The 26,077-nt window shown below is 47.9% G+C and overlaps 1 protein-coding gene across 8 annotated transcripts in view; it reads left to right on the top strand.

Annotated features, from left to right (window-relative positions):
- Positions 1-26,077, top strand: part of MSI2 (musashi RNA binding protein 2) — a 431,124-nt gene that overhangs the window by 252,665 nt on the left and 152,382 nt on the right. For all 8 annotated transcript variants that reach the window (XM_008011355.3, XM_008011353.3, XM_008011352.3 and 5 more), the window contains exon 7: positions 20,941-20,989. In XM_008011355.3, the coding sequence (XP_008009546.1) occupies positions 20,941-20,989 (49 nt within the window). The remainder of the gene's footprint in view (positions 1-20,940; positions 20,990-26,077) is intronic.

Raw genomic sequence — 26,077 nt, 5'->3', positions numbered from 1 at the left:
TTAAAACTCCTGCTGCAGGTCAGCGGCAGCTGTGTCTGGGAGCTCGGGGCCAGGACAGGGGAAAGCCATTCTGAGTGCTTCATCACCCATTCCCTTGCCTGTGGCCAGCTATTCTCTGGCAGCTCTGGACAGGCCATTCTGCATTGATCTGAGACTCCCACGTCGATGCCACACACTGCAACTATACTACTCCTACCTCTGCTGCCTCCATCCAGCACAGACTTCCCGGACCTCCAGCCCCCACCAGGCACAGAATTTGAGGCATCTACACTGACAGCCCTTTCTTTCCCTGTCCTGCCCACAGGAAAAGTAACCCATTTTCTTCACTAATAAAGTGAAGACTCAAATGACAGGAACCTTAAACTCATTTTAAAGTGATAAATACAAAATGCATTTGAAGGCTGGAGTTCGGGGTGCTCCAAATAGCTTAAAAGGTTTGATGCCGGCTGGGAAGAAGTCTGGAAGTGTTTCTTTCAGAGAGCAAAGAAAAGCCACACCACGGGACATAAGCCCCTCTTTGGAAGGCCTCCTCCAAAGCCTATAGTTTGCCCCCAGAAAGTGATGTTTTGGTTCAGATGCCATCAGATGTGTGGGATTGGCAAGACATGGGAAACAGAGTGCAGCTCCCAGATCTGCGCAGAGTGCAGCTCACAGATACGTGCGTGAGCCCGGCAGGCCTGGCCAAGGGGAGATAGGACCTGGGAGATGTAGGGCACCTGCTGATGGCAGACCGTGGGCTGTGCTGAGAGGCTTGCACCTGGCTGGACAAAGTGCTGAAGGAACGTGTTCTTGCACATGTTCATGTACCCGTGGTCAGAGGCCACAAGGCTGTTCCAGGATCCATTCATTAGAATAGAGTCCTCAAGTCCTAAAGTACTGTGTCATCTTCAGTGAAAAATGCTTTCTGTGGTCCAAGTGAGAGGATCCCTGAGTCAGATCAGCATCGAGTCATTGCAGAAACCCACAGGGATCCTGGGGCAGCCCTGCCTCCATCTTCCCAGTCTGAGAGATGGGGCAAAGTGCTGCTTCTCAAGGGTGTTGAGGATTAATGAGCTGACATTTAAAAACTGTTTGGGAGATGAATTGGAAGTGCTAAGTATTACTATTTCATGTGGAAGTCTGAAAATAACTGCGCCGAAGTGTTCTGATAAATAACTAAATTGAGCTAGTGAGGGGGAAATTTCAGCCGTCTAGAGAGCGTTTCTCTTAAATATTTTTCTCTCAAGTGGAAAGGAGTGAGGGGGAGAGTGAGGGAGAATTTATCCAGGGAGAATTTGTGTGCGTTATGCCGCCCACAAATGGAAGAATATTGAGTCCGCCTCACTAGTCTGGGGGCATCTTGGTTGCTTGCTTTTTTTGTTTTGTTTTGTTTTTGATACAGAGTTTCACTCTTTGTCGCCCAGGCTAGAGTGCACTGGTGTGATCTTGGTTCACTACAACCTCCGCCTCCCGGGTTCAAGTGACTCTCCTGCCTCAGCCTCCTAAGTAGCTGGGATTACACGCACCTGCCACCATGCCTGGATAATTTTTGTATTTTTAGTAGTGATGATATTTCACCATGTTGGCCAGGTTGGTCTCAAACTCTTGACCTCAGGGGATCCACCCACCTCGGCCTCCCAAAGTGCTGGGATTACAGGCATGAGCCACCGTACCCGGCCTCCTCTTGGTTTTAAAAGCCATGCAAGTTCTAAAGTCTGCTGGAGCTGGCCAAGGCAGGACACTCGTCTGGAAACACCTCTTTAAAAATAGGCTTATGGCACATTTTTGTGTTTCTCTAGCTTTCGGCCATGGCACATAAACTGGGGTTGGGAACAGGCATTTAAATCACCAGGGCTGGCTCTTGTCCTGCCTCTGCCTCTCTGCATCCCACTCTCTGGAGGTGGGAGGGAGCTGTACCTGCCATGCATCCACCAAGCAGTTGCTTCTGTCCCCGGAATCCCAGCTTTGTTTGGTGATCAGAAACTCCAGGGGTATCGATCAGCCCTGACCCTCTGGAGGAGGTCACCACCACATCCAGGCTGGAACAGAGCCATTTGTGCTTTTCCACTGATTCCTGTTCTAGCACCAGAGGGGGTCAGCCAGCATGGCACACTGAGTCCCCAGAGCGGGGTCCCAGGTGCAGCCTGAAGGATGGAGAAGACATGGGCGCTGCCCTCCGGGACCGGATGCTCTGGCAGGAACTTACCGTGGTCATGCAGACGTCAGAGTGGAACAAAGGAAGGCGCGTTAATAAACTCCAAATGTGAAGTGAATGGAATAAAAGGTGGAGTGGTGATCCACCCGCTCAAATATATTGAGTAGCCTCTCCCTCCCCTTACCGCCACCCACCCCACACTTACCCAGAGACGGAGAGAAGGTTCATTAAGCTGGAAGAGTCATCTTTCCTGCCTGCATGCCTTGAGACTGGGGCTCCTTGGCGTTCCAGGCCATCCGGGCTCAAGTCCTGCTGGCTCAGAATGCCTCTCATTTGCTCCTGGAGTGGGGTGTTGCCCTGGGGAGGCTGTTTCCTGGGGTTGGGGCAGTGTACTAACCCCAGCTCTGCCTCTGGCCTGCTGTGTAGCTGTGGACAGCAGAGGATTAAGCCCCTGAGCCCTTGGCCTCAGTTGGCACTGTTAGATGTCCTCCCGGTCTATTTGGCAGTGGAGTATTGGTTTCAGTAAAGACTGAGTGTGGTCTCTCTGACATCATTTTGTCCCCTCCAGTTTCTTTCTGAAAAGCCAGAACCTCACCTTCAGGGTGCAGACCCAGCCGTTCCGTAGCTCACACAGGCCAGGCCCGCACAGACAGCTCTGCTTTCTGCGATTTCCCTACCCGGCTCCCGTGGCTTACATTCCACCCCACACATGCATACCTGCCGCCCCATGACCAGGTCCCTGGTGCCCCTTTGCCTCGAAGCCACCTCCTGCCATTTTGTGATGAACCGTCTCCCCCAGCTAAGTTAGTGTCATTTATATGCTGAGTGTTCAGAGCCCTTGAGTGCATGAATGAATGACTGAAAACTGGGCCTTGACAGAGTGCCTGTATGTGCGCTGCATGGGCCTGCACAGCTTAGAGCACTTATGTGTCCTGCACTGATGGCACCTCTGTCCGCATGAACCTCAAAGGACAGGAATCAAGTCTTCCTCATTTAAAAAGTCTTTGGGCCTAATATGGTAAATATGAATTGATTTATTTTTTATTTTTTTTTTGGTCAAATGAGTGAATGGATTTTAAAGGTAGCACCACTGCCTCTGACAAACATCTTTTTAAGTTAAGGGCTGCCCATTTGCTGAACAGAAGGAGCTCATTCAGCCCAGTTGTTAGGGCATTAACTGGGCTTAGGGTGATAGCTCTGAGGCTGCTGTCACCTGTTGCCGTTTGACCAGAGCAGCCTTCTCAGGTAAGGGCTGAATCTCTTTTCTATGCAGGATGGCACAGGGGGGTCCTTACTGGAATAGAGGTTGGCCTCAGTGAGTTAATTTCCTCATTGAACAGAACTTAGAGGCCGCAGAGTCTTAGTTAAGACTTGGTTGTAAATCACAGAAACCATCTCATGCCAGCACAAGCCTGCCTGTCTCTCTCTGTTGCCTGGTTTTCCACGCTTCTGTAGCCTCCTGGCAGGACACGGCCGCCTCCCATGTGGGCAACATGGGCTGGACAGATAGATGTTAGAGAATGTGGCCATTGTGTCTCATTCTTGGCACTGCTCGCTCAGGTAAAGCCAGCATCACCACTAATTTTAATTTCCCTTAGCATCAACATCTTAACTGTAGAAAGAGGGAGGGCCTCAGGCATGAACAATACTAGATCTTCTGACCAGCTCGCTGAGGATGTAATAATAATGGATGGCAGCTGTTTAGTTCTGCATATGTGCCAGAATATTGTACATGAATTAGCTTCTTTTTTCTTCTTCTTCTTCTGAGACAGAGTCTCACTGTGTCGCCCAGGCTGGAGTGAAGTGGTGTGATCTTGGCTTACTGCAACCTCCACTTCCCAGGTTTAAGTGATTCTCCTGCCTCAGCCTCCTGAGTAGCTGTAATTATAGGTGCTCGCCACCACTCCTGGCTAATTTTTGTATTTTTAGTAGAGACAGGGTTTCACCATGTTGGCCAGGATGGTCTCAAACTCCTGACCTCAGGTGATCCACCCGCCTCAGCCTCCCAAAGTGCTGGGATTACAGGCATGAGCCGCCAAGCTAGACTGAATTAGCTTTTCTTAATGCTCATAACAGCACTATGAGATAGGTACCAACTTGAAGTGAAGTAACAGAGGCACAGAAAGGTTGAGTAATCTGCCCAATATCACACAGCTAATAAATACTAGAGCCAGAATCCAAGCCCAGGGAGTCTAGCTCTAGAGTTTCTGGCCTCTCCCACTAGTCTGTACTGGTCAGCTGGGACCTGGGCCTAGGTGCCCTAGCAAGCACTGTTTGTGGACACATGGGTCATTGGCAGAAGAACTGCAATGTTTTTTAGAAATCTAGAATTCGACAGTGTCACCAAGCAGATGGGATTCTGCAAAAGACAAGACTATATGCCCATGACCACATTTGTCATCATTTGATTTTAAATTGATAGGAGTTGGGGTGGAGTCCCTTTACTCCTTGAGGAGTCCCTGGGGACTTTACTGGAGTCCCTCAGGGAGCCTCACTCCCCGCTCCCCCGGGCTCTCAAACCCTCTGGCCGGCTCCCTGTGCTTCTCCTGTGGTAATGAAGGGCAGTTTCTTGAGTGCCACACAGTTCCCAAGATCTACAGAGACATCTTGACCTTGGAAATTCCTATTCTTACAAAATCTCTAGTTCCGGAGCTAAAGTAGGAAAAATTATAGAGCTGAGTAGTTGAGAAGCAGTTTAATTAAAAACAACAAAAAAAGAAATGTAAATGAATTAGGCAAAAATCTTCATGGGGCGTCATTATTGGCAGAGGAGGACCCTAAGAGGAGATTAAGATTTCCTTTTATTTATTTTTAAGTTCCATTGTGATTGAACCCTTAGGCTTGAGAGGATAAGGATGCCTCACACAGTCTGATTTCAACAAGCATTTGTCTTTGTTAATTTATATAGGGAAGTGTAGTAAATCTGCCAGGAACAGGACGGTGGCCCCTGTGCTGTTTCAAGGGGGTCTTGAGAGTAATAGCGCCTGACAATTTTCCAGCAGCTGAAACATTTTTTTCTGCTTCAGAAAGCAAAATATTGTATGAGTTGTACAAAATATAGAAATGATTTGAAGAATTAGGGTGCAGCAAATAGTACAGTGTTCAGCAAAGCACTGAAGACTTCATCAAGTTATAAAGTTAGCAAGTGGAGGGAAGGCAGGGGTGGACCAGTGGGATACAGCACAGGTGTGCTGTGGGCCTGTCATTCTTGTTTAATTTCCTTTTTCCCTGGTCCCAATTTGAATTGCCAAAATATGTTAGATTGCAGTGCATTATTTCATTTGCCTGCTTTGTAATTCCTCTTTACCTCAAACAGATGAAAACATGGCACTAAAGCAAATTGACAGCTCTTGAAATGAGAAAGATCTTTATCCTTCAGAGTGTTGATGTAGAAATAAATGAAAGAAAAACATGCTTGTTGGGTCTTGAAGCAGCTTGAATTGATACTTTTTTTTTTTTTAAGGGAAGATGTGGGTTTTTCCCTCTCCCTTCTTTTTTTCCCCCTTAGGGTGTTGTGTGGCTCAGGGATTAAGTAGGAGGGTTGGTTATTCTGTCAATACTCATTTGCAAAGATCTGAGTTGTGATTTGGGTGTAAGGAGTAGACCAGAAATTTCCAACCTCTCAGGGTCAACAGAAGGAACGCCGAGTCCTCAAGTTGACTTCCTTACCTCAAAAAATCTGTCAGGCACCATGGGTACCCCACCCCAAACCACACGTGGGCCAACTAAAATGTCAGGTGTGCTTGCTTTACACAGAGCACCCCAACGCACCCTGTCCCAGTCACTTCATGCTGCCAAAAAGCCCCGGTGATGATCAGGTTGAATATTGATAAATCATTTCCCATACTTCAAAAGTAAGTGTAGTTAGTTTGGTATATGAAATATCTCAAAACATTTAAGATCTGTGTTTCAAAAATTAAATGAAAGACAGGCCAATTGGCTTAGAATAGAAAGATTAGAAACCACTGGATTTGATGCTCTTTTTTATCTGAGTTTGTTTTGTTTGTTTTGTTTTGAGACGGAGTGTCCCTCTGTTGCCCAGATTGGAGTGCAATGGTGCGATCTTGGCTCACTGCAACCTCCGCCTCCCGGGTTTAAGCAATTCTCCTGCTTCAACCTCCCGAGTAACTGGGATTACAGGCACCCCTCACCACACCTGGCTAATTTTTGTATCTTTTAGTCGAGATGGGGTTTTGTCATGTTGGTCAGGCTGGTCTTGAACTCCTGACCTCAGGTGATCCATCCGCCTTGGCCTCCCAAAGTGCTGGGGTTACAGGCGTGAGCCACTGCACCTAGTCTTATCTGAGTTTTTTTCTTTATCCTCCAGAATCTTCCTGAAACTCAACAGTACGCACTTATTGGATGCTTATTTTTGTATTAATCCCTCTAGTGGCCACTAGGTAGGGAATGCAGAGCCGTATAGGAAATTTCCTGAGGACTAGGGAGAGGGAAGTGATGGGGGAGTGTGGACCACCAATTCACGTATTCATGTGACAAAATAAGATTTCAGAGTTGTGTATGCCAGTGCCAAATACAAGAAACAGATAAGGGATAGATCTTTCTACTGTATGCCTACCTTATTTACACCTACTTTATCCAAATCAACAGAAATGAGGGCATAATTGTTTGTATTACAAACAGATCTGCCATAGGGTTTCTTGAAATAATGAGCCCCCTTGTGGTTTCTTTTTATTATTATTATACATATTTATTTTAAAATAGTGTAGGACTCACAAGAAGTTGTAAAAAGAGGACAAAGAGCTCTTGTGAAACCTTCACCCAGCTTCCCACAATGATAGTATCTTCCATAACCACAGTACTTTGTTAAAGCCAGGAAACCAGTGTTGGTACCCTATCAGTTTTCATGTGTATTTGTGTGTAATTATTTAAATTTTTACTGCCCGGAGATTTGAGTAACCATCAGTACAGTCAGGCTATATAATAGAAGTCTTCCATCACCACAAAGAAACTCCTTGTGTTTCTCCTTAATAGTTACACCCTGGCCCCACTCCTGACTCCTGGCAACCACTGATCTGTTCCTCATCACAATAATTTTGTCGTATAGTATGTAATAGAGCCTTGATACTGACTTTTTCACTTGGTATGACCCCTCTGGTCAGTTGTGCACCAGCTGTGTACCAGCTGTATTCCCTTGTAGGAACGTAATGGAATGGTTTGTTTGTCCATTCCCCCTGTTTCTAAAAGATGGTTTCTTTGCATACGACTCATTGCACCACAGTACATCAAGCCAGGCACACTTACAAAGTTAAACCTCACTCATCCATAATGATTTCATGACTTTGTAGTCATCAGTACAAAGTCTGTTATCCCATTATGCAGTCCTCATCCAACAGATATTTCTTGAGCATCTGTGTGTGCCGGGGCTGGGGTGCATTCTGGTAATACATAGGGTAGTCATTTGCCACAGGCCAAATGCTTTCCTGCGTGTTGTATCAATAGTTTCTACTTCCCAAGGCTGGGGTGAAGGTTAACAGTGATCATGTGTTCTTTTACACACAAGGAAGCTGAGCTGCCTTGGAAAGCCATGCCCAAGATCATGCATAAGTGGAAGTGGTGGAGTGGGATTTGAACCCAGGACGTGTGATGGCATGCCACGTTTCTTTTATTCTGTCATTGTGGCTTCGACCGTACCCACTTAATTGCTTATAGCCAGTTTGCTTCTCTAGAAAATGAGTGGACTGGACTCATATCCTTTTTATCCTCTCTGCCTTGAAGAGTTATGATCCTCTCTGAACAAGAGATAACTTTGCCAAGTGACTGCATCTCTCAGCCTGTTGCTGCACTTGAACTTTGTTCTCAGCAGCATTTTCTTAGCCATTATTTGAAGACAGTTTGGGAATTCAAAAGTAACAAATTAGAATTCCTCTAAAAAAACAGTCTGTATGTAGTTCAGACCTTCCTTCATTTAACTAATTTTCAACAGGGTCTTTGGGTCAGGACTAGGACTGAGAAACCTATGGGACTCTAGGGATGACTTTAGGGACAAGGGGATTGGGGAGACTGGCTGTCAGGCAGCCCATAGGGCAAGGAGGGACTTACTTGGATGTCATCAAAGCCCCATGAAGAAACTCTGGGGCTGAGTGGTGCTGAGTGCGCTGATTCGGGTGCCTGATGCTATACAGTTCGCAGAATTGTGCCTTGTGCCAGAATCGCTGGGGATCAGAGGAGGCTGCTATTTCAGGCATCTAAGTGCTACTGCTGCTGAATTCAGGCCTGAGCAGCTCGTCCGAGAGGGCGGGGCAGAGATGCTCCAAGCTTTTGAAGCTCCACGAAGGGTTCAAAGGAGCCTTGGAGAAGGGATTCCTGTACTGGGTGGGAAGTGGAAAGGTGACCTTTGGGTCACTTCTAACTCCTGAGTCTGTGATTCTGAGGCAAATGGAACTTCCTCTCTCCCTCAGTTACCAGTATTCACTCCAAGATCTGGCTGAGTTCATCGGAATCAAAGGCTTGTGCCTTCAAAGGGCTGGTGGAGAGAAAAGGGCCTCGGGCTTGGGAAATCTGCAGCTACCCCGTGACCTCTGGCTTATCCCCCTGCCCCTCCCCTGTTGTGGCCAAGAAAAGGGATGGGCTCTGGGACCCAACAGACCAGAGTCCACCTCCCATCAGAGTGGCAGAAAGAGATGGTGGGGGATGGGGAGGCACCATGGCACAGGGGTGTCAGAGAGCCCAAAGGTCGTTCTAAACACACATTGTTTCATCTGTGCTCTGCAACCAACTCTGCGTGTTGGTCAGACAAAAGAGCTTTAATAAATATTAGTTTAATGAATAAATGTGTCACCTTGGTAGAGCTCTCCCTCTCCCTCGTTCTTCTTTTTTCATCAGCCAGCCTTAAAGAGAGCAGGGTGGGCTGGGCGCGGTGGCTCACGCCTGTAATCCCAGCACTTTGGGAGGCCGAGGCGGGTGGATCACAAGGTCAGGAGATCGAGACCATGGTGAAACCCCGTCTCTACTAAAAAATAGAAAAAAATTAGCCGGGCGCAGTGGCGGGCGCCTGTAGTCCCAGCTACTGGGGAGGCTGAGGCAGGAGAATGGCGTGAACCCGGGAGGCGGAGCTTGCAGTGAGCCGAGATTGCGCCACTGCACTCCAGCCTGGGCTACAGAGCGAGACTCCGTCTCAAAAAAAATAAATAAATAAAAAATAAAATAAAAAAAAGAGAGCAGGGTGGAAGATGTCTGAAGCCCTGTCCTGGAAGCTGATGTACTCAGAAGTCCCTGCCCTGGGGGCCCCGGCCTTTATGAAATGTAGACAAGCCCTTCATCCCATTATCAAGCCTTGTTATTTACCCTCCCTGTTTTTCAGACAGAAAGAAGGTGCAGATGGCCCGTGGGATTAAAATTGGGATTGGAACCGAGATTCTCCAAGCCTACAAAACTCCTTTCTCCTCTTCCCCTCCCCTCCCCAGGCGTATGGCTGCAGCTACGCTTGTCACCATCCGAGATTGCATTGGCCACAGGAGATGTGGATGATTTTTCCATTTGTCCTGATGTTTATTTCATGCCCATCAATATCAGCCCGTATTAGGACAGATGAGGTGGTTATTTACAGGCTGTGCATTTTCACACTTGGTAATTATAAACCCTTCCCCTGTTCGGTCAGAGTCGTGGAGATCCATTTTGGCAATTAGCAGTTTAGTATTTGTTTAATGGGAATGTGAGAGAGTGTTCCGGCACATCAGTGCTCCCCTAATGATTTGCCTCTCTCCTCTGGAGCTGGCAGGCTTGGGCCTTTTTCACGGTAGGTGAGGCCTGATGGGGAGAGGTTGGAGGGGGGAGAAGGGAGCATCCAGCAGTTCAGCAGCCTGCCTGCCGATCCCCTCCCCCAGCACACTAGCATGCATGCACGCACGCACTCACAACCAGTGCTGAACACAGGCCTGGATTTCCAGAGCACAGCAGCCGCCACTTGAAGGAGCCTCACACGAGAGGCCGTTAGGCCAGATGCCATTTCCATGTGACAGCTGTCAAGCCTGCCAGATCCAACTGCTGTTCCTCAAACAGCTCTGTCTCTCGGTGTCTCTCTCCCCTTCCCTCATCGACTCCTCTCTACACCCCATCTCAGATATCCCCAGTAAGAGCCTGCTGCCCCACCCTCCAGGGTGGTGCTCGGGCCCACAGCTTTGCAAGCTCAGCCAGAATGAAGCTGCCAACCAGTCCTACCTCTCACCAGGAGACTCTGCCTTCCCTGGCTTAGTGTTGAGATAGGGCCTCCTGGGACTGCTCCCCCAAGGGCACACTGGTTCTGTTAATGGCCTTCCCTTGGCATAGTCCATTCACAATAAGAAAACTCACAGCATTGGGTGTGGCTCCTGACTTAACTGCGTGGAGCATTACAGGTGTGTGCATGGGGGCGAGGGGATTGCCAGGATGGGGCAGTGAATTGGGCCAGTGTCTGTTATGATGAGAGTTTTCTGTGTGGTAGGCACTCACTGGCTACCACATGAGCCTTCCTAACAACTCCAGGAAGCAAGACACACTGAGTATCCTTAGCATCACTGCACGGGGGGACGTGCATGGCTGAGCCTGGACTGTGTTCCAGAGCCCTCTGGCAGTTCCAGCTCTGGTGGAGGCTTGCTCCACGACTGTGGAGGAGCCCAGTGATCTCAAGCTTTTGGAATTCACTTATCTAAAAGGAAGAGACCCCAATAGCCTCCCCTTTCCTTTACCTTTCCAATCATTCCTCCTCTCCTGAGCCTACTGGGGCAATATACCTCCATTTCCTTGAGGTTACCTAATCACCTCTCTTCACTTTTTGGTAGGATTTTAAAGCAGTGTTTGTTGTTCATCCAGCAGACAGAGGTACTGCGCAAAGCTCTTAGGGATTCAAAAAACAGAACACAGGTAAGGGAGAACAGAAGACTTAGGGACACATCTGATTTTAACTACTGGCTCCACCATTTACCACCTGTGTGATCCTAGGCACGTCACTTACTGTCAGTGAACCACAATTTCCTCACCTATAAAATGTGTGTATGATGCCACATGTGCTGGCACATGCCTGTAATTCCAAGCTACTCAGGAGGCTGAGTCGGGAGGATCGCTGGAGCCCAGGAGTTTGAGACCAGCCTGGGCAAACAAATCGAGACCCCATCCCTACAAAAAAAGATAAAAATTTTTAAATTTTCAAAAGAGAAAAAAAATGGGTGCACGAAATGGGTATGATAAGATCTACCTCAAAGCTGTTACAGTAATTAAATGAGCTTTGCAAATTGCCTATTATGCTCCAGTAAATGGTAGTTATTATAACAATCATTATTTCAGGAGGATAGACATTTTGTAACTTAGAGTCTGATACAGACTTGTGGAATCAAAATCTCTGAGCGGGAGGCTTTGCCTTAGGTAGATAAAATGTCTACATCTCCTGGATTGAATTGTTTGAAGACCCCACATCTTTCAGTTCCCATGGGCAGGTGTCCCTTTGTTGAATTCATAACTGCTATCTGATAAACATTGTGGGTTTTTTCTTGTAAGCTAAATGGGAAAATAGAATGATCCCACAAGAATAAAAGAAGTAAGTGTAGGAAAAAATTAAGGGCTGATAAAGGTCTTGCTAATGGGGACAGAATATTCTGGCCATTGTAAGGTGTGGGAGCCTTCTGTGAAGAGTTCAAGAAATGTTCCTAATGCCACTGAACTGTAGACCCCAAAAATGGTCAAAATGATAAATTTTATTTTATATACTTTTTGCCACAATTAAGAACAGTTTAGGAGATACTTTATTTTATTTTTGAGACAGTCTTGCTCTGTTGCCCAGGCTGGAGTACAGTACCATGATCTCAGCTCACTGCAACCTCCGCCTCCTGGATTCAAGCAATTCTCCTGCCTCTGTCCCCAGAGTAGCTGGGATTGCAGTCATGCACCATGACCCCCAACCAAATTTTTTATTTTTTTGTGTGTTTTTAGTAGAGATGGAGTTTCACCATGTTAGCCAGGCTGGTCTCGAACTCGTGACCTCAAGTGATCTGCCCACCTGGGCCTCCCAAAGTGCTGGAATTACAGGCATGCGCCACTGCACCCAGCCCTAGTTGAGGAGAAATTTTGTGGACTTTTTCTCTTGTTAGTAAAGGCCTGGGTTCAAATTAAAATAAACAGGCTTTCAGATGGATGCAAACTAGCATTTTTTGACATTTGGAATGAAGGGAATACGTGCCTGGCAGCAGCAGCTGGGATAGAAGCGCCAAGCGTGCCTCCATCACTGCAGTCTTCCAGGGGTAAACACACAGGGACAGAAAGGCTGGCTGTAGAAAGGGGAGGCCAAGAACCTGAGATGGGCAGGAAGTCAGCAGCTGGCAGGCTGAGGCTCAGACTCAAAAGCCCAGCATCTGAGCCCCAGGCCCGGCCCCGCCAGCTCTAGGACAAACCACTAGGAAAACTGAGTCTTAGAGAATTTATAATACTCCCGTGGGGTTATTGTGACCACCAAAGTAATAATCATACCTGTGAAAATATTGGTGGTGATGGGAAAAAAAAAAATGGTTTTGTTAGGTTTTCTTAAAGCCCTCTGTTCAGTTTTTGCCCTTCCGAGCTACTTCTAGTATAGAACTTTGGCTTTCTTGTACTAAGACTGAGTTAAGCTTAAGGAGAGCCCTAAGAAAGTAGGATGAAGCAAGGAGTGCCTGCTCCTGACCTCTGGCAGCAGGGGATGAACATCTAATCTTTAGGCAGCAGAAGACCCATTAATACTCATTTACTTAGAGCCTGTCTACACACACATATGCCGTGTTAAGGCTCAACTCAGCTCTGTTTAGCCATTTACAATGGTGGGTCTCGGCCTTGGCTGCACCCTGGATCACTGGGGAGCTTTTAAAAATCCTCTTTCGGGCTGCCCACTCCAGAGTACTGATTTAATAGGTTGGGGTGTGGCCTTGGTGAGCAGTCATGGCTGAAAACCACTGATGTCGATTTCAGTATGAACCAATGGGATTTTCCAGTCTGTTCCTTCTTCTCCATCCTTCCTCTTTGGAGAACGGTTAAAGATAGACCAACCCCACCCTTTGCAAGGCCAGAGCATACGGAAAAGTCCTATTTCAATAAACTACACGTTATTCCTGAGCTTTATGGAAGGAACCGATTTGGGTTTTGCCCAAGCTGGCAGGGAGAGAGGTGGAGACAGTGCCTTCCCATGTTCTGCGTAATCCTGGACCCAGGCAGCGACTGTCTCCACCACGGGCCCCAGGCACCTGTGGCCTGGGCAGTCCTGCCACCTCAGCCGAGTCTCACTCTTGTAGCTTTAGCTCCTTGAGTTTACAGAGCATAAATAAGGCCTGTTAAGCCTGACACACTATAGTATCATGGTATTGCATTTGAGGGTGTTTATTTAGACTAACACTTGGAGCGTTTGAGTGGGAGCAGAAAGAGAAATTCAAGGGCATTTGTTCTGGGGGAGTTTGGAGAGCTGGGTTTCTTCTCTTCCCTTTCCCCTCCCTCCTTGCATTTGACCAGATAATTTAAGAATCATTTGAAGTGCCGTTTCCTGCTTTGTTCTTGATATGTGTGGCGTGTGGGTGTGTATATTTATATCCCCAGAGGAGTAGGACATTTCTCAGGGCGTGCATCGGCCACAGCAAAGCTCTGGAGTAGCCTCACAGCACAGAGAGTTTGCAGAAGCCCAGTGGCCAAGTCGGTGCTTCCAGAGCATCGTCCCAGCTGCCTTTGGAGTCCATGTTCGCATTCCAGGCAGAGTCTTTATGCATGGATCTTAGGAGCCGTCTCATAGAATTTCCTCCTTTCACAGAAGAAAAACTGAGGATAGAGGAGGGAGGGGACTGGTCCTCAATGAGATCCTGGTGGGGCTGGGATTAGAACCCAGACTCCTTCCATGCTTGGTGCGGGCACTCCCCACCACACCCAGCTGCCTCCCAGCACCTGCTGAGTTACATACCAGCAACACTTTTCTCTTTAGCTGTCTCCTGGGAACAAGTTTTTTGTGTCCTCAGATCAGTTCAGCTTCACTCACCTACTATACACTTGGGGAGCCAAAACTGTAAAACCTTCGGCAGAAGAGGCAGTGGTCCAGGGGACATACTGTAGGGTCCCACCCGTTAGCCAGCTAACTGGACAATAGCATTTTTGACCTCCCTCTGTGCATCATTGCATTGTGTCTTTGTTTTTTTTTTTGAGATGGAGTCTCACTCTGTCATTTAGGCTGGAGTGCAATGGCGTGATCCCAGTTCACTGCAACTTCCACCTCCCAGGTTCAAGCAATTCTCCTGCCTCAGCCTCCTGAGTAGCTGGGATTATAGGCGCACATCACTATGCCCAGCTAATTTTTTGTACTTTTAGTAGAGACGGAGTTTCACTATGTTGGCCAGGCTGGTCTCGAACTCCTGACCTCAAGTGACCTGCCCGCCTCGGCCTCCCAAAGTGTTGGGATTACAGGTGTGAGCCACCACGCCCAGCCTGCATTGTGTGTTTAAAGGTTTCCTGTTCAGCCAACATGTGAGCTGGGCTGTCTCAAGTCTAACCCCTGGATGTGGTCAACACCATCTGGCTGCTTCTAAAATCACCCAGCAAGAATGCCTGGCTCACAATAAATCTTTTGAGTCATTAGAAAGAGAGTTCACTCATTCATTACATGAATTAGGATTAGAGAGGCATCACCCACTGACTTGAGTGGTAATTATTGCTGATTTTCGTGGTGCTCATTTAGTGAGGAACAAGTTGCCAATTTCTCTTGGCGCTTCTAGGATCTCTGTCTCCAACCTTGCTGATGGGGTGAGATTTAGAAGAGGTCCCTCCACACCTTAATACCTGTGTTCCTTATGGAATGTTCCATGAAGAGCGTGCTCCATGTGGAATGTGGAACCTGATAGTTTAATTCTCTGCCACATTTAGCACTTTCCCTTCTTCTACCCCTTTTCTTTGCTTTGCTTACTTTCTAGTATTATTTTAGACTGTCTGTCTTCTGATTGTAAGCTTTCTTTGTTGTTTTGAGGGATTTTTTTAGAATAAGGACCATGTATGAGTTAGCTATGGCCACAAGAATGCTGTGTAACTGACCACAAAACTTCAGGGGCAGACAGTAACTGTTTATCTCACGTGTTGAATACACTTGGAGTGGTTCTGCTGATCTTGGCTGGTCTCACTTGCATGCTTTGAGAGTGACTGGCTGTCCACCCATCTAGGCTGGCCTCAGCACAGGGGAGTTGGCCCTGCTCCTTGTGCCACCCATTCTTCATCAGGCTAGCCTGGGCATGCCCTTGTCATGGTGATGGCAGAGGTGCAAGAGAGAACAAGCAGGAACTTGCAAATCCTCTTAAGGTTAGGCCCAAAACAGGCATACTCTTCCCCCCACTGCATTTTATTAGCCCTAACAAATTAAGCCCAGATTCAAGGGATGGAAGTAGACTCCACCTCTTTGGGAGAAGGACAGCAAACTCACAGAGGAAAGGGTGTGAGACCATTCGTATCGTCAGTCCACCATAGACCTGTGTGAGTTGTCTTTTATTTGTACTCTGGCTGATGGTTTGCAAATAGTGAATGCCTCATACGTGTATGTTGCATAAAAGTAAATAAAGTTACCATTTGCTAAGTTTTCTATTCAACATTGGATTGGCTGTGTGATCTAGACATGAGTTTATCTGTGAATAAGAGTTTATCTGTTAGAAGGAAAGTTTGTGTCATCCTAGTAGAATCTGGACTTTTCTTGCATTGGGTGCAGGGCAATTTGGTTGTCCCTCTTCTTATCATCTTTTCCATCGTGGGATCTAACCATCATCATTTTTAGGATTTTAGAATATAAACGTCTGAGAGAAGGGGAACAAAGAGAGGGAGAACTTGCCACACCGAAGTGGATCAATTGCTCCTAGATGGGAAATTTTGTTTCATGTATTGACCACTGAGTGTATGTTAAAGAGGAAGAAGCAACCTCTGCCCGGTGTCTTTAACCTTTGCTCTTGCTTCTTACCCTTAGAGTAGCTCATGGAAAGAGGGGTCTCTGGGCCAGCAGCTGCATCAGCATCACCTGGGAACTTGTTAGAAATGCAACTACTACTGAATCAGTCACTCTGGCTGTGAGACCCCAGGAGATCTGTGGCTTAACAGTCCCTCTGATGATGATTCTGATGTGGATGATGTTTGAGAATCCCTGCCCCAACTCCAGCAGCCATAGAAACTAACAGATTAGGTCCCCTTTGTTGACTCTCGCACACTTCTGAGGATATTACAGCACAGTCTGAACCGTGCAGTAGTCAGAAGTGTGTTCAGTACCTTCTGGTGTCAGGACAAAGACAGAGGCATCCCATTCCCCAGCAGCTCACCTAAATGTTACTTTACTTTGCTTTCTATTTTTTTTGGTGGGGGCGGGGGGGGGTTTGTTTTTTGAGACAGGGTCTCACTCTGTAGCTCAGGCTAGAGTACAGTCATGGTTCACTACAGCCTCAATCTCCCAGGCTCAAGCGATCTTACCACCTTAGCCATCTGAGTAGCTGGGACCACTGGTGTGTGCCACAATGCCTGGCTAAGTTTTTAGTATTTTTTTGTAGAGATGAGGTCTTGCTATATTGCCCAGGCTGGTCTCAAACTCCTGGCCTCAAGCACTTTTCCCACCTCAGCCTCCTAAAGTGCTGGGATTACTAGACATGCTCCACCATATCCAGCCTATTTTGTTCTTTCATTCACAAAGATACACCACTAAAGATGCCAGGGCCATTATCTCAAACCTGCCCCAAGTTATTACAAGGCACATCTCAAGGTTGGAATAAGCTCCTTTTCCCAAAACAGACCGGGGTTCTGCCAGGACATGGGACAAATCATGCTGAGGATCAGATACCTCTTGTCCTTCTCTCTCCCTCGGGGGAGCCACTAGGCCTGCAGGTGCCCATTTTAGGTACAAAGAACTTTGTAAGGCAGGTGAGCACATTGTCAGTGTGAAGTAAGTACCAGTGTTAATCATAAGGATGAGGGTGGTGTCCCTAGAGGGGGTGTTTCATAAGGGGTTAGAGAAACTCCTGTTCCTGGCCGGGCACGGTGGTTCACGCCTGTAATCCCAGCACTTTGGGAGGCCAGGGTGGGCGGATCACAAGGTCAGGAGTTCAAGACCAGCCTGACCAACATGGTGAAACCTCCTCTCTACTAAAAATACAGAAATTAGCTGGGCATGGTGGCACGTGCCTGTAATCCCAGCTACTTAGGAGGCTGAGGCAGGAGAATCGCTTGAACCCGGGAGGCGGGGGTTGCAGTGAGCCAAAATCACGCCATTGCACTCCAGCCTGGGTGACAGAACGAGACTCTGTCTCAAAAAAAAAAAAAAAAAAAAAAAAAAAAAAGAAAGAAAGAAAGAGAAAGAAAAAAGAAAAACTCCTGTTCCCAGCTTCCCCTAAGCTTTTGGGCTCTCCTAGCATCTTGAATGAGGCCTGGCCTGTGTGTTCATGTTGATGAGTCTTCATAGCCCCCTGATCTACCTGGGTTTTGTGTGTGTGTGTGTGTGTGTGTGTGTGTGTGTGTGTGAGAGAGAGAGAGAGGCAGAGAGAGACAGAGAGAGAGAGACAGAGACAAAGACCGAGACCAAGAGAGTTATCAGCTTGCTGGCTCTGGGTTGAATACCAGTTACCTTAACTGTGCCCCTTATTTTCCCTTGACTCACACAAGCCGCTTCTGTTTGATTCACATAGAACCGTGAGAAACAGTCTCGTATGTAAGGCTGTGTTTTTCATTCTATTCAGTCTTTGTATATTCAAATTCTTCTAGTTTCAGCTCTTGCTGTTCTGCCAGATTTCCATCGCATTGATGGCTTCTCTGAATTAATAAGTGTTTTGCAATTGCTGAAAAGTTTTCTACCCCCAAGCACTGGGACTTATCCATATTGATTTTTTTCCCTTTCTCTTTCCTCTCTAGCTCCTTCTTAGACGTTGTATTTTGTAACGTGTTAATAGAATTTTTCGTTCGCCCTGACACTTTATCTATTCAGGAGGTCTTTGCGAGCCCCATTGTACAGCGGGACTACAGAGGAAAGAGCTCTATTCTTTACGACAATGGTTGCCCTAAAAACATATACAGATCCTCCCCCACGCTCACCAGGGTGGAGCGAATGTTGAGAGGGCAGTATTAGAAAACATCCAAACTTAGGAAGGAAAAGGGGAGCCAATTATGCACTGTTGAAAGGAGGTTTTGAAAATACATTAAAAAAAAAAAAAAAATCCCAAACATTTATTTCCTAAAGGACTCCGAGTCCCAGTACCAAAACGTGGCCAGCACAGAAGGGTGGCTGTTTTCCTTACTGTTAGGCATTTTCAGTTCAAAATAAGGATTTGGCAAACGTCTTGGAAAATATGGAGATGGGTGCAAAACAGATGTCACATTTACCTGCGTGATACCCGGCAGGCCTCACCCCCCACCCACCCACACCCTAGGCATTCGCATTCCTATCGAGTCCCAGGGTCTGAGTCTGAGATACCATATGCTCGAGTGTGACTGCTCTGTGTACAAACACACCAGTTGATCTTATGGTGATTTTGCGTGTGTGGTGCATGGGAGGCGGAACGGCTGTTGTGTATGTGGGCCCAGCAGGTACCTGTGGGGGGCTCTTGAAGCCTGCCCAAAAGGAGTTTGTCCTGCCTTGGATGGGCATGGGGACAGGGTGGTGAAGGAACACCTGTTTTAAGGGATCTCCAAACTAGCATTGCCCACTCCCACCATCCTGGTGCCTGGGAGAGAGAGGGCAGCTCCCTGCTGGAGGAGCCACCATGCCAGGCCATTTGCCTCCCAGTAACTGACTTCAGAAATGGGGAGCAGAAGGGGAAGGCCCCGGGAGCCTGTTTGTTCAGGCTTGGTTGCCTAGCAACAAAAGGGGGCCCTGACTTGAGAAGAGATTTTTAAGCCAGGCCATTCCCTTTGAGGTTTATGACCGGCTTGCCTACCCCCATCTTCCATTCTTACCTTGACTTTGCTCTTCCCCCTATTATATTTGATCGCATCTAGAAAAATACATTTGATTTGTCTGCAGGCACCATTTTAAACCTCGGTTTATTGCTTTGCCCAGTGTCTTCCCCTCCATTGGAGATTGTAGTCTGGGAGGAGTGAGGCGTGAATAGCCCACGACTGCTTTTCTCCAAGGGATTAGCGCCGGCCCCCAAGCTCATTTGTGAGCCTTTGAGTGCACATCAACGGTGCTCGGTCCTTCTCAGCCACAGGCACACAGTGAAATTGCTCTGAGGACAGGGCCCCCCTGTTAACAGTTTTACCCATCTACAGCCACACAGGTTGGGTTGTGTTTTTACCGTCAACCTTGAGCACAGAGTGAATGAAGAGAGTAGGCTGCACCCTGGTCAGACCAGGTGCCCTCCCCCGGTGAGCAGCTGAAGGGTGAGGACAAACGCCTGTGCTAAAGATGTGTACTCTGTGGGATAAAGGAGTGGGTCATAAATACTCATAAAAGGAGTGCATTCCAGAGTGGAATCTGGTTCATTCAGCGTGAGTTCCTTGAGCTCTCTGTGGGAGTTAAGTGTGGACCCTGAAATCTTATTGCCAGAAATATCCAGAAGGGGTTACAGGATGCGTGGGAGGGGTCTGGAAGGGATTAGCAAGAGAGACAGAGGATGCCTTTGGTATTTTATTATGTTCTTCTCTTTGATGTTTTTGAAAAGGTCCTAGCATCAATATATTTGTTTGCTGGTACTGCCATAATAAAGTAACGCAGATTGGAGGGCTAAAACAACAGAAATGTATTTTCTCACAGTTCTGGAGGCTAGAAGTTCAAGATCAAGGTGTGGCGGGGTTGCTTTCTTCTGAGGCCTCTCTCCTTGGCTCGCAGATGGCCCGTCTTCTCCCTGCGTCAGCACATGGTCTTCCCTGTTTGTGTTTGTGTCCTAATCTCTTCTGATAAGGACATCAGTCATATTGGATCAGGGCCCACCCTAATGATCTCATTTTAAATTAATTACTTCTTTGAAGAACCTCTCTCCAAATACAGTCACATTTTGAGGTCATAGGGGTTAGAACTTCAACTATGAATTTTGGGAGACAGTTGAGCCCATAACAATCAGGATGTTCAAGCTTCATTGTGTATCACTAAAAACAATTCGTATATCCATTAGAAGGGCAATAATTAAGAAAGCTATGGCTTCTTACGCTGGGAAATAGGCATCAGTCAAGATAGTATACATGATATACTAACCTGGGAATTGTTTGCCATGTTGTAATGTCACGGGTTAACAAAAGGAAAAATTCCGTATACTATATGATTTAAACTATATTGAAATAGGTGTAGTTTTTTCTTTCTTAAAAAAAAAAAACAAACAACAACTCTAGGCCCAGAGCAGTGGCTCACACCTCTAATCTCAGTGCTTTGAGAGGCTGTGGCAGGAGGATCACTTGAGCCCAGGAGTTCATGACCAGCCTGAGCAACACAGTGGGACCCTGTCTCTAAAAATAAATAAATAAATAATTACAATAAAAATAATAAAAATAAAAATAGCTGGGCATGTTGTCGTTCCAGCTGCTCAGGAGGCTGAGGCAGGAGGATCACTTGAGCTCAGGTGGTCAAGGCTACAGTGAGCCATGATGGTGCCACTGCACTCTAGCCTGGGTGACAGAGTGAGACCCTGTCTCCAAAAATAAAAAGCAGACCCTGAAGGGAACTACATAAGATATTAACTGTAATTGTGTGGGGTGGAAAGGCCACTAATTTTTTTTTTCTTTCTACTTTTTTGCATTTTCAAATATTTTTTGATAAGCAACTATTACTTCTATAATGGAAACTACTCCCTCACCCCCCCCACCACATGCATATAATGTTTTGTGTACTTTCTTAAAATTCCTAAAGCAACCTTTATTCTATATTTGTTTTGCAGGTGGAAGATGCAATGCTGATGTTTGATAAAACTACTAACAGGCACAGAGGTAAGATTACCCCAGTGTAAGAGGGTTGCCTTCACCCTCTCCTGGCCTCTCTCTCTGTCATCTCCAGTCCCACTGACAAAAGATCCAGTGAGAGTCCGGAGTCAAGCAGGTAGAGGTGACCACCCTTTGAAGATCTTTATTCACAGAGGGTTCCAGTAGCACGAAGAGTTCCAGAACTGGATAGTTGGAAAACCATTTCCTTCTGGCTTGGGAACTCCTGTTTGGTTATGCAGCCATCCCCAGCACACACATTCAGATATACCTCTCTAATCCCGTGTTTCTTGGTCCCTGGCTAACCTTGGCACTAAGCGATCCAAGGGGAAATTATTCACAGCAGTGACTCAATTGAGTTATCAATTCGCATTGAAGGAGGTTCTTTAGGAGCAGACTGTCAATCTAAAGAGCCAAAAAATCAAAATAAAACTTTGTAGGTTCGTTGGGTATGTAGCGATTACAGCCTTGGGAATGCCCCGCGGGGCCTCTGGAATGTGTAGAGGACATCTGCACTTAATTGTATTTTTCCCTGTGCTGCTTCTGTCCTGTCCACTTTACAAAAAACGGATCTTAACCTGGAGTCTATGAACCCCTGAAATGACATGCAAAATGTTGTATGTTTATACTTTTCTTGGGTGAAGATCCCTAGGTTTGGACAAATTCTCAAAAGGGTCTCTGGCCCTGCCCTTAGTCTCTTCCTTCCCCCAAAAGAACACATTAAATTTATTGCTTTAAACAGAAAAATTGGAGGCATCTAGAAAAGTCCTCCCTGGAGGTAGCAGAGTCAAAGGAGGTGATGACTTAGCGTTCTGTTCTCCGGAAGCTCAGGTTTCTGGGGTTCCTATTAACAGGGTGTTAATGAGCAGAGCTTCCTAAGGGGGTGGCAGGAAATGGTGTGCTGGTGCCCTTGAGGGAGGGAGCCTGTGAGTGAGCAGCGTTTCCTTGCCACTTGGATTGCATTTAGATGTTTCCTGTGTTGTTTACATTCCTGCTGTCACCTGTGATTAGAAGCAGTTACCCAGCGCTGACTGTATGTCTTTCCTGTTTGGAGAAGGCAGAGTGAGTGAAAGGCAAGAACGAGTGGAGTGGGAATCGTTGCTGGAGGGGCTGGGAGAAGGGGGGATATCCTGAGTGCGCCTGGTAATCTGGCTTCGAATGCATCCCTCTACAGCATCCTCAGAATGGGAGAGTTGAGCATTGGGTGCATAACAGTGGTGTCAGGTGGTATTTATGGAGGGAAGAGATGGCAGGGGGTGGAGGGTGGGGAGCAGTGGAGAAGCAGGGAGAGAAAGGAGGGGCTTGCAGGTGTGGAATGATCGGCTTTGTCCACTGCATTGCTAGGGAGTGAGAGCCCAGAGAGTGAGATGGAGTTGGTGCCCGTGGTGGGTAGTTGAGGATTATCCTCCATCGTCATCCACATTCTGTCGATCTAGCTTTATGGTTTCCAAGCCCGACTTGCAGATGCATCTCCTAATGTGACCTTCGCAGCAGCCCCTGGAGGATTGTTGTGACACTGGGAAAAATCACTTAACTTCTTTATGCCTCAGTTTATTCATCTGTAGGATGGGGGTAATCATAGAACCTCCTCACAGGATTGCTTGGAGAGTGTAATGCCAAGCATCTAGTCAGTTGTGCATAAATCTTACCTCTTATTATTAGCATTATCATCACCTCCATCTGGTTGGCAAAATAACCAAGGCTCAGAGGAGGCAACTGAGAGACCCAGAGCTGAGCGGGGTCTCAGGACTGTTGATTTCAAATTCTGCTTTCTCTGCTGTATACCACAGATGGTATTGCGTTTGTTAAAAGGAGCAATGCCGGCTATTTATTTTCAGGTGAGTGATGCCCATTTGAATTTGGCATCTGGTGTTCAGTGTTAGAATTCATAATCCTGGGAGATTCCAGAGTTGCCCCCAGGTGATACTGTTGTCCTTTTAGTTTGAAAATCAATGGAAGTGTTTTTTGATCTGCTGTGTGTCAAGCCCTGTGATGGGGGCTCACACTGGTATCGTCTCATTAACGCTCAGAGCCGGGCAGGGAGAGGGCTGGTCATGGCAGAGGTGGGTTTGAAACGCAGGACTTTGGACTTCTGGGTGGAGGCCCAGAGGATGTGCCAGGAAAAGTTCTCTATTTTTAACCAGATCCCTGTTGCTGTGGGTGAAGCCTCTTCCCTTTTTCCAAAAGGGAGAAAGGAAGGTGCTGGGCCGCAGAGATGGGGTGGCGGTTCGTCTGGGATGGGCACAGGAAGAGTGTGTTGCCCGTTGTGAGGTGGAGGATGGTCTGTTGGAGGGCCCGCTGCTCAGAGTGGCTTTGGGACGTCATTGTTGGCTCTCCAGGAGTCCTGGTGGGCACTGGCAGGAAGGAGCATGGGCAGGGCCTTGGTGCATGCACACTCCTGCCCCCAGCCAAGCCAGGACCTCTGCGAGCACCCTCGGACCTGCCAGAGCTGAAGATGCCTGCAGTGGGGGCAGGGCCAACTCTAAAATGTGTGGGGCCCAGAACTAGAGGAAAAGCAGGGCCTCCTATTCAAAGATGGTTGAGACGCTGGCCTGAGGGGCTGCAGCCTGTGGAGGGGGGATACATGCCAGGAAACCTCAGCAGGAGAGAGCCATCATCCCACTGCCCTCCCTCTCACCCAGCGCCCTCCCACTCCACGGTGCTGTTCCTGTGTGGTTGGGAGCACCAGCCCATACCCGTGTCCCACCCCCTCGAGATACCCGAGGAGGCATTTCTCTTTGAACTGGGTGCTAAAGCTGGTGTAATACTTCACTGCCTTTAGAACATGTAACGCAGTGAAAAAAAAATTGTTTTTTAAAAAGAAGAACATATCACAGCAGAGGCACAGATCATGTATGTGGAGTGAGGCAGCCGCACATCTGTGGCCTGATGGAGTGTGCATTTGGAATCAGGCGATAAGCACAAGGAAATAAAATCCTCATGCAGCCACCTTGCCCCAACCTTACCTTCACCTCGTCGGTTCCTGCTGTCCATGATCTTATCAAGAGGAAAGTGCTGTAGTGGCAGAAGTTGAGGACATCTCCCTGGCTGGTGCCGCCTCCTGCTCGCTTCTTAAAGAGACCCAGACCATCGACCCAGAGGTGTTGTCACAGCACATGCTTGGCACTTGTCCTCAGACTCCTAGCCCAGCCCTGTGGGGCGGCCTGGGTCCTCAACTCATCCTCACCCCAGGAATTTTGACAGCTACCTGTGTGTCCTTAGAGCTGTGTGACATGAGCTGTGTGACATTTGCTGCTCAGGGATAACCACAGGGAACTGGGCTTAACATATAATGAGAGTCAGGTGGGCCAGGCTCCCAGGCCCCATTCGGTCCCCACTTGCTGTTAGGAGCCACAGGTCAGAGCAGAATTTGCACTCTTTGCTCCCACTGGTCACCTCCTGTCCCTGCTCCCTGTTGGTCTCTGTTGGGGCAGGGATACCCTCAGTTCCATCTGCATGGCGGCAGCTTGTATCTCCCATCCACAGGAGCACCAGCCTGGGCCTCACTAGCACCACGGGAGAGAACCCTGGACCTAGGAGAGAATGAGCCTCCTGCAATGTATGTCTTCCACCCTGCAGGCAGGAGGAGGGTCCCACGTTCAGTCTGTGACTCCCCGTGGGTGGAACCCTGGAAATGTGGGGGGTCTCACCTTTCTCCTTACAGACAGGCCTTCCTCCAGCTTCTGCTGCTCCCATGACATTTTTCCTGGGGCACGTTCCCTAACTCTCTGAGCATCTCAGGTTCTTCCTCTAAAAAATAAGAGACCTGGGATTGATGAGCCCCAGGACCTGAAGTATGTTTCTGGCCTTTAGCTTTTTAACTGTGAGAATGTTCAAGATGAATTCCTTTGCTATTTGTGTGAGTAGGGAGGGAGCGAGCAGTTGTTGCAGCTTGGGTTCCCTGGGAAGCAACTCTAGGAAGGGATTAGCAAGTGGGAGGCTTATCCAGAAGTGCTCTTGATCAGGAGAGGGCAGAGGCAGAAGCTGACTTGAGATGCCCTTCTGCAATGGGGTGGTCCTTCAGGGGTCGCCAGCTGGGGTGCGAGTGGCATCCTTGATGCCTGCACACTGGCCTGTCATCAGGTACAGCTCACCCCGTGAGGCTGATGTGACCTGGGCTTTCCCCGGGGAAATCCTGGAGGGGACTTCCAGCTGGGGACTGTCTTCCAGCAGCACTCCCAGCAGCTGGGAAAGAGGTCCTTCATTCCTGAAGGGGATCTAAGCATCCTGACGCAGCACCCACTGTGATGGTGTGGGGAGTTCTGTTGCTTTCTAAGCAGGCCATGTTAGCAGTCTTGATAGAAACAGCCAACACTTTCTGAGCACTTACACACCAAGTGCTTAGCACAGTGCTGGCACCTACCATTGAATCTTGATGACAAACAGCCATAAGTGAACCGAGCTGCCCAGAGTCGCACACTGGTCAAAGCAGAGCTTGGACATAAACCCAGCCTGTCTGACCCAGAGCTCAGGCTCTTACACTCTGCAGCATTGAGCAAGGCAACTGGTTAAAGCAGAGGAGTTGGTCATTTTAAGGGTTTAGTATTTCCCCATTTTGTGTCCTTCTCCACACCAGCCTTCTTGCTGGATGACCATGCTCCTCCATTTCCACTTGGAGAAACTAAGGCACATAAGTTTGAAATATTGCACAGCAGATTCCTGCAGCCAGATAAGGAGCAGAGCTATAGTTAAAACCTGGATGCCAGCCGGTGCAGTGGCTCACACCTGTAATCCCAGCACTTTGGGAGGCCGAGGCGGGTAGATCACCTGAGGTCAGGAATTCGAGACCAGCCTGGCCAACATGGTGAAACCCCGTCTCTACTAAAAATACAAAAATTAGCCGGGTGTGGTAGTGGGTGCCTCCTGAAATCCCAGCTACCCAGGAGGCTGAGGCCGGAGAATCACCTGAATCCAGGAGGCGGAGGTTGCAGTGAGCCAAGATTGCGCCATTGCCCTCCAGCCTGGGCAACAAGAGTGAAACTCTGTCTCACGAAAAATAAAACAAAAACCTGGATGCCTCCCTTGGCCCTGTCCCTCACTTCATTTCCTGGCCTTCCATACACTGATCTGTGCCTAGGGGGAGAGGAGAATGGTGGC

Source organism: Chlorocebus sabaeus, chromosome 16 (genome assembly GCF_047675955.1).
Source record: "Chlorocebus sabaeus isolate Y175 chromosome 16, mChlSab1.0.hap1, whole genome shotgun sequence".
Classification (NCBI taxonomy): Eukaryota; Metazoa; Chordata; class Mammalia; order Primates; family Cercopithecidae; genus Chlorocebus; species Chlorocebus sabaeus.
The sequence above is the reverse complement of the archived record's forward strand: the minus strand, read 5'-3'. Positions and strand labels throughout refer to the sequence as shown.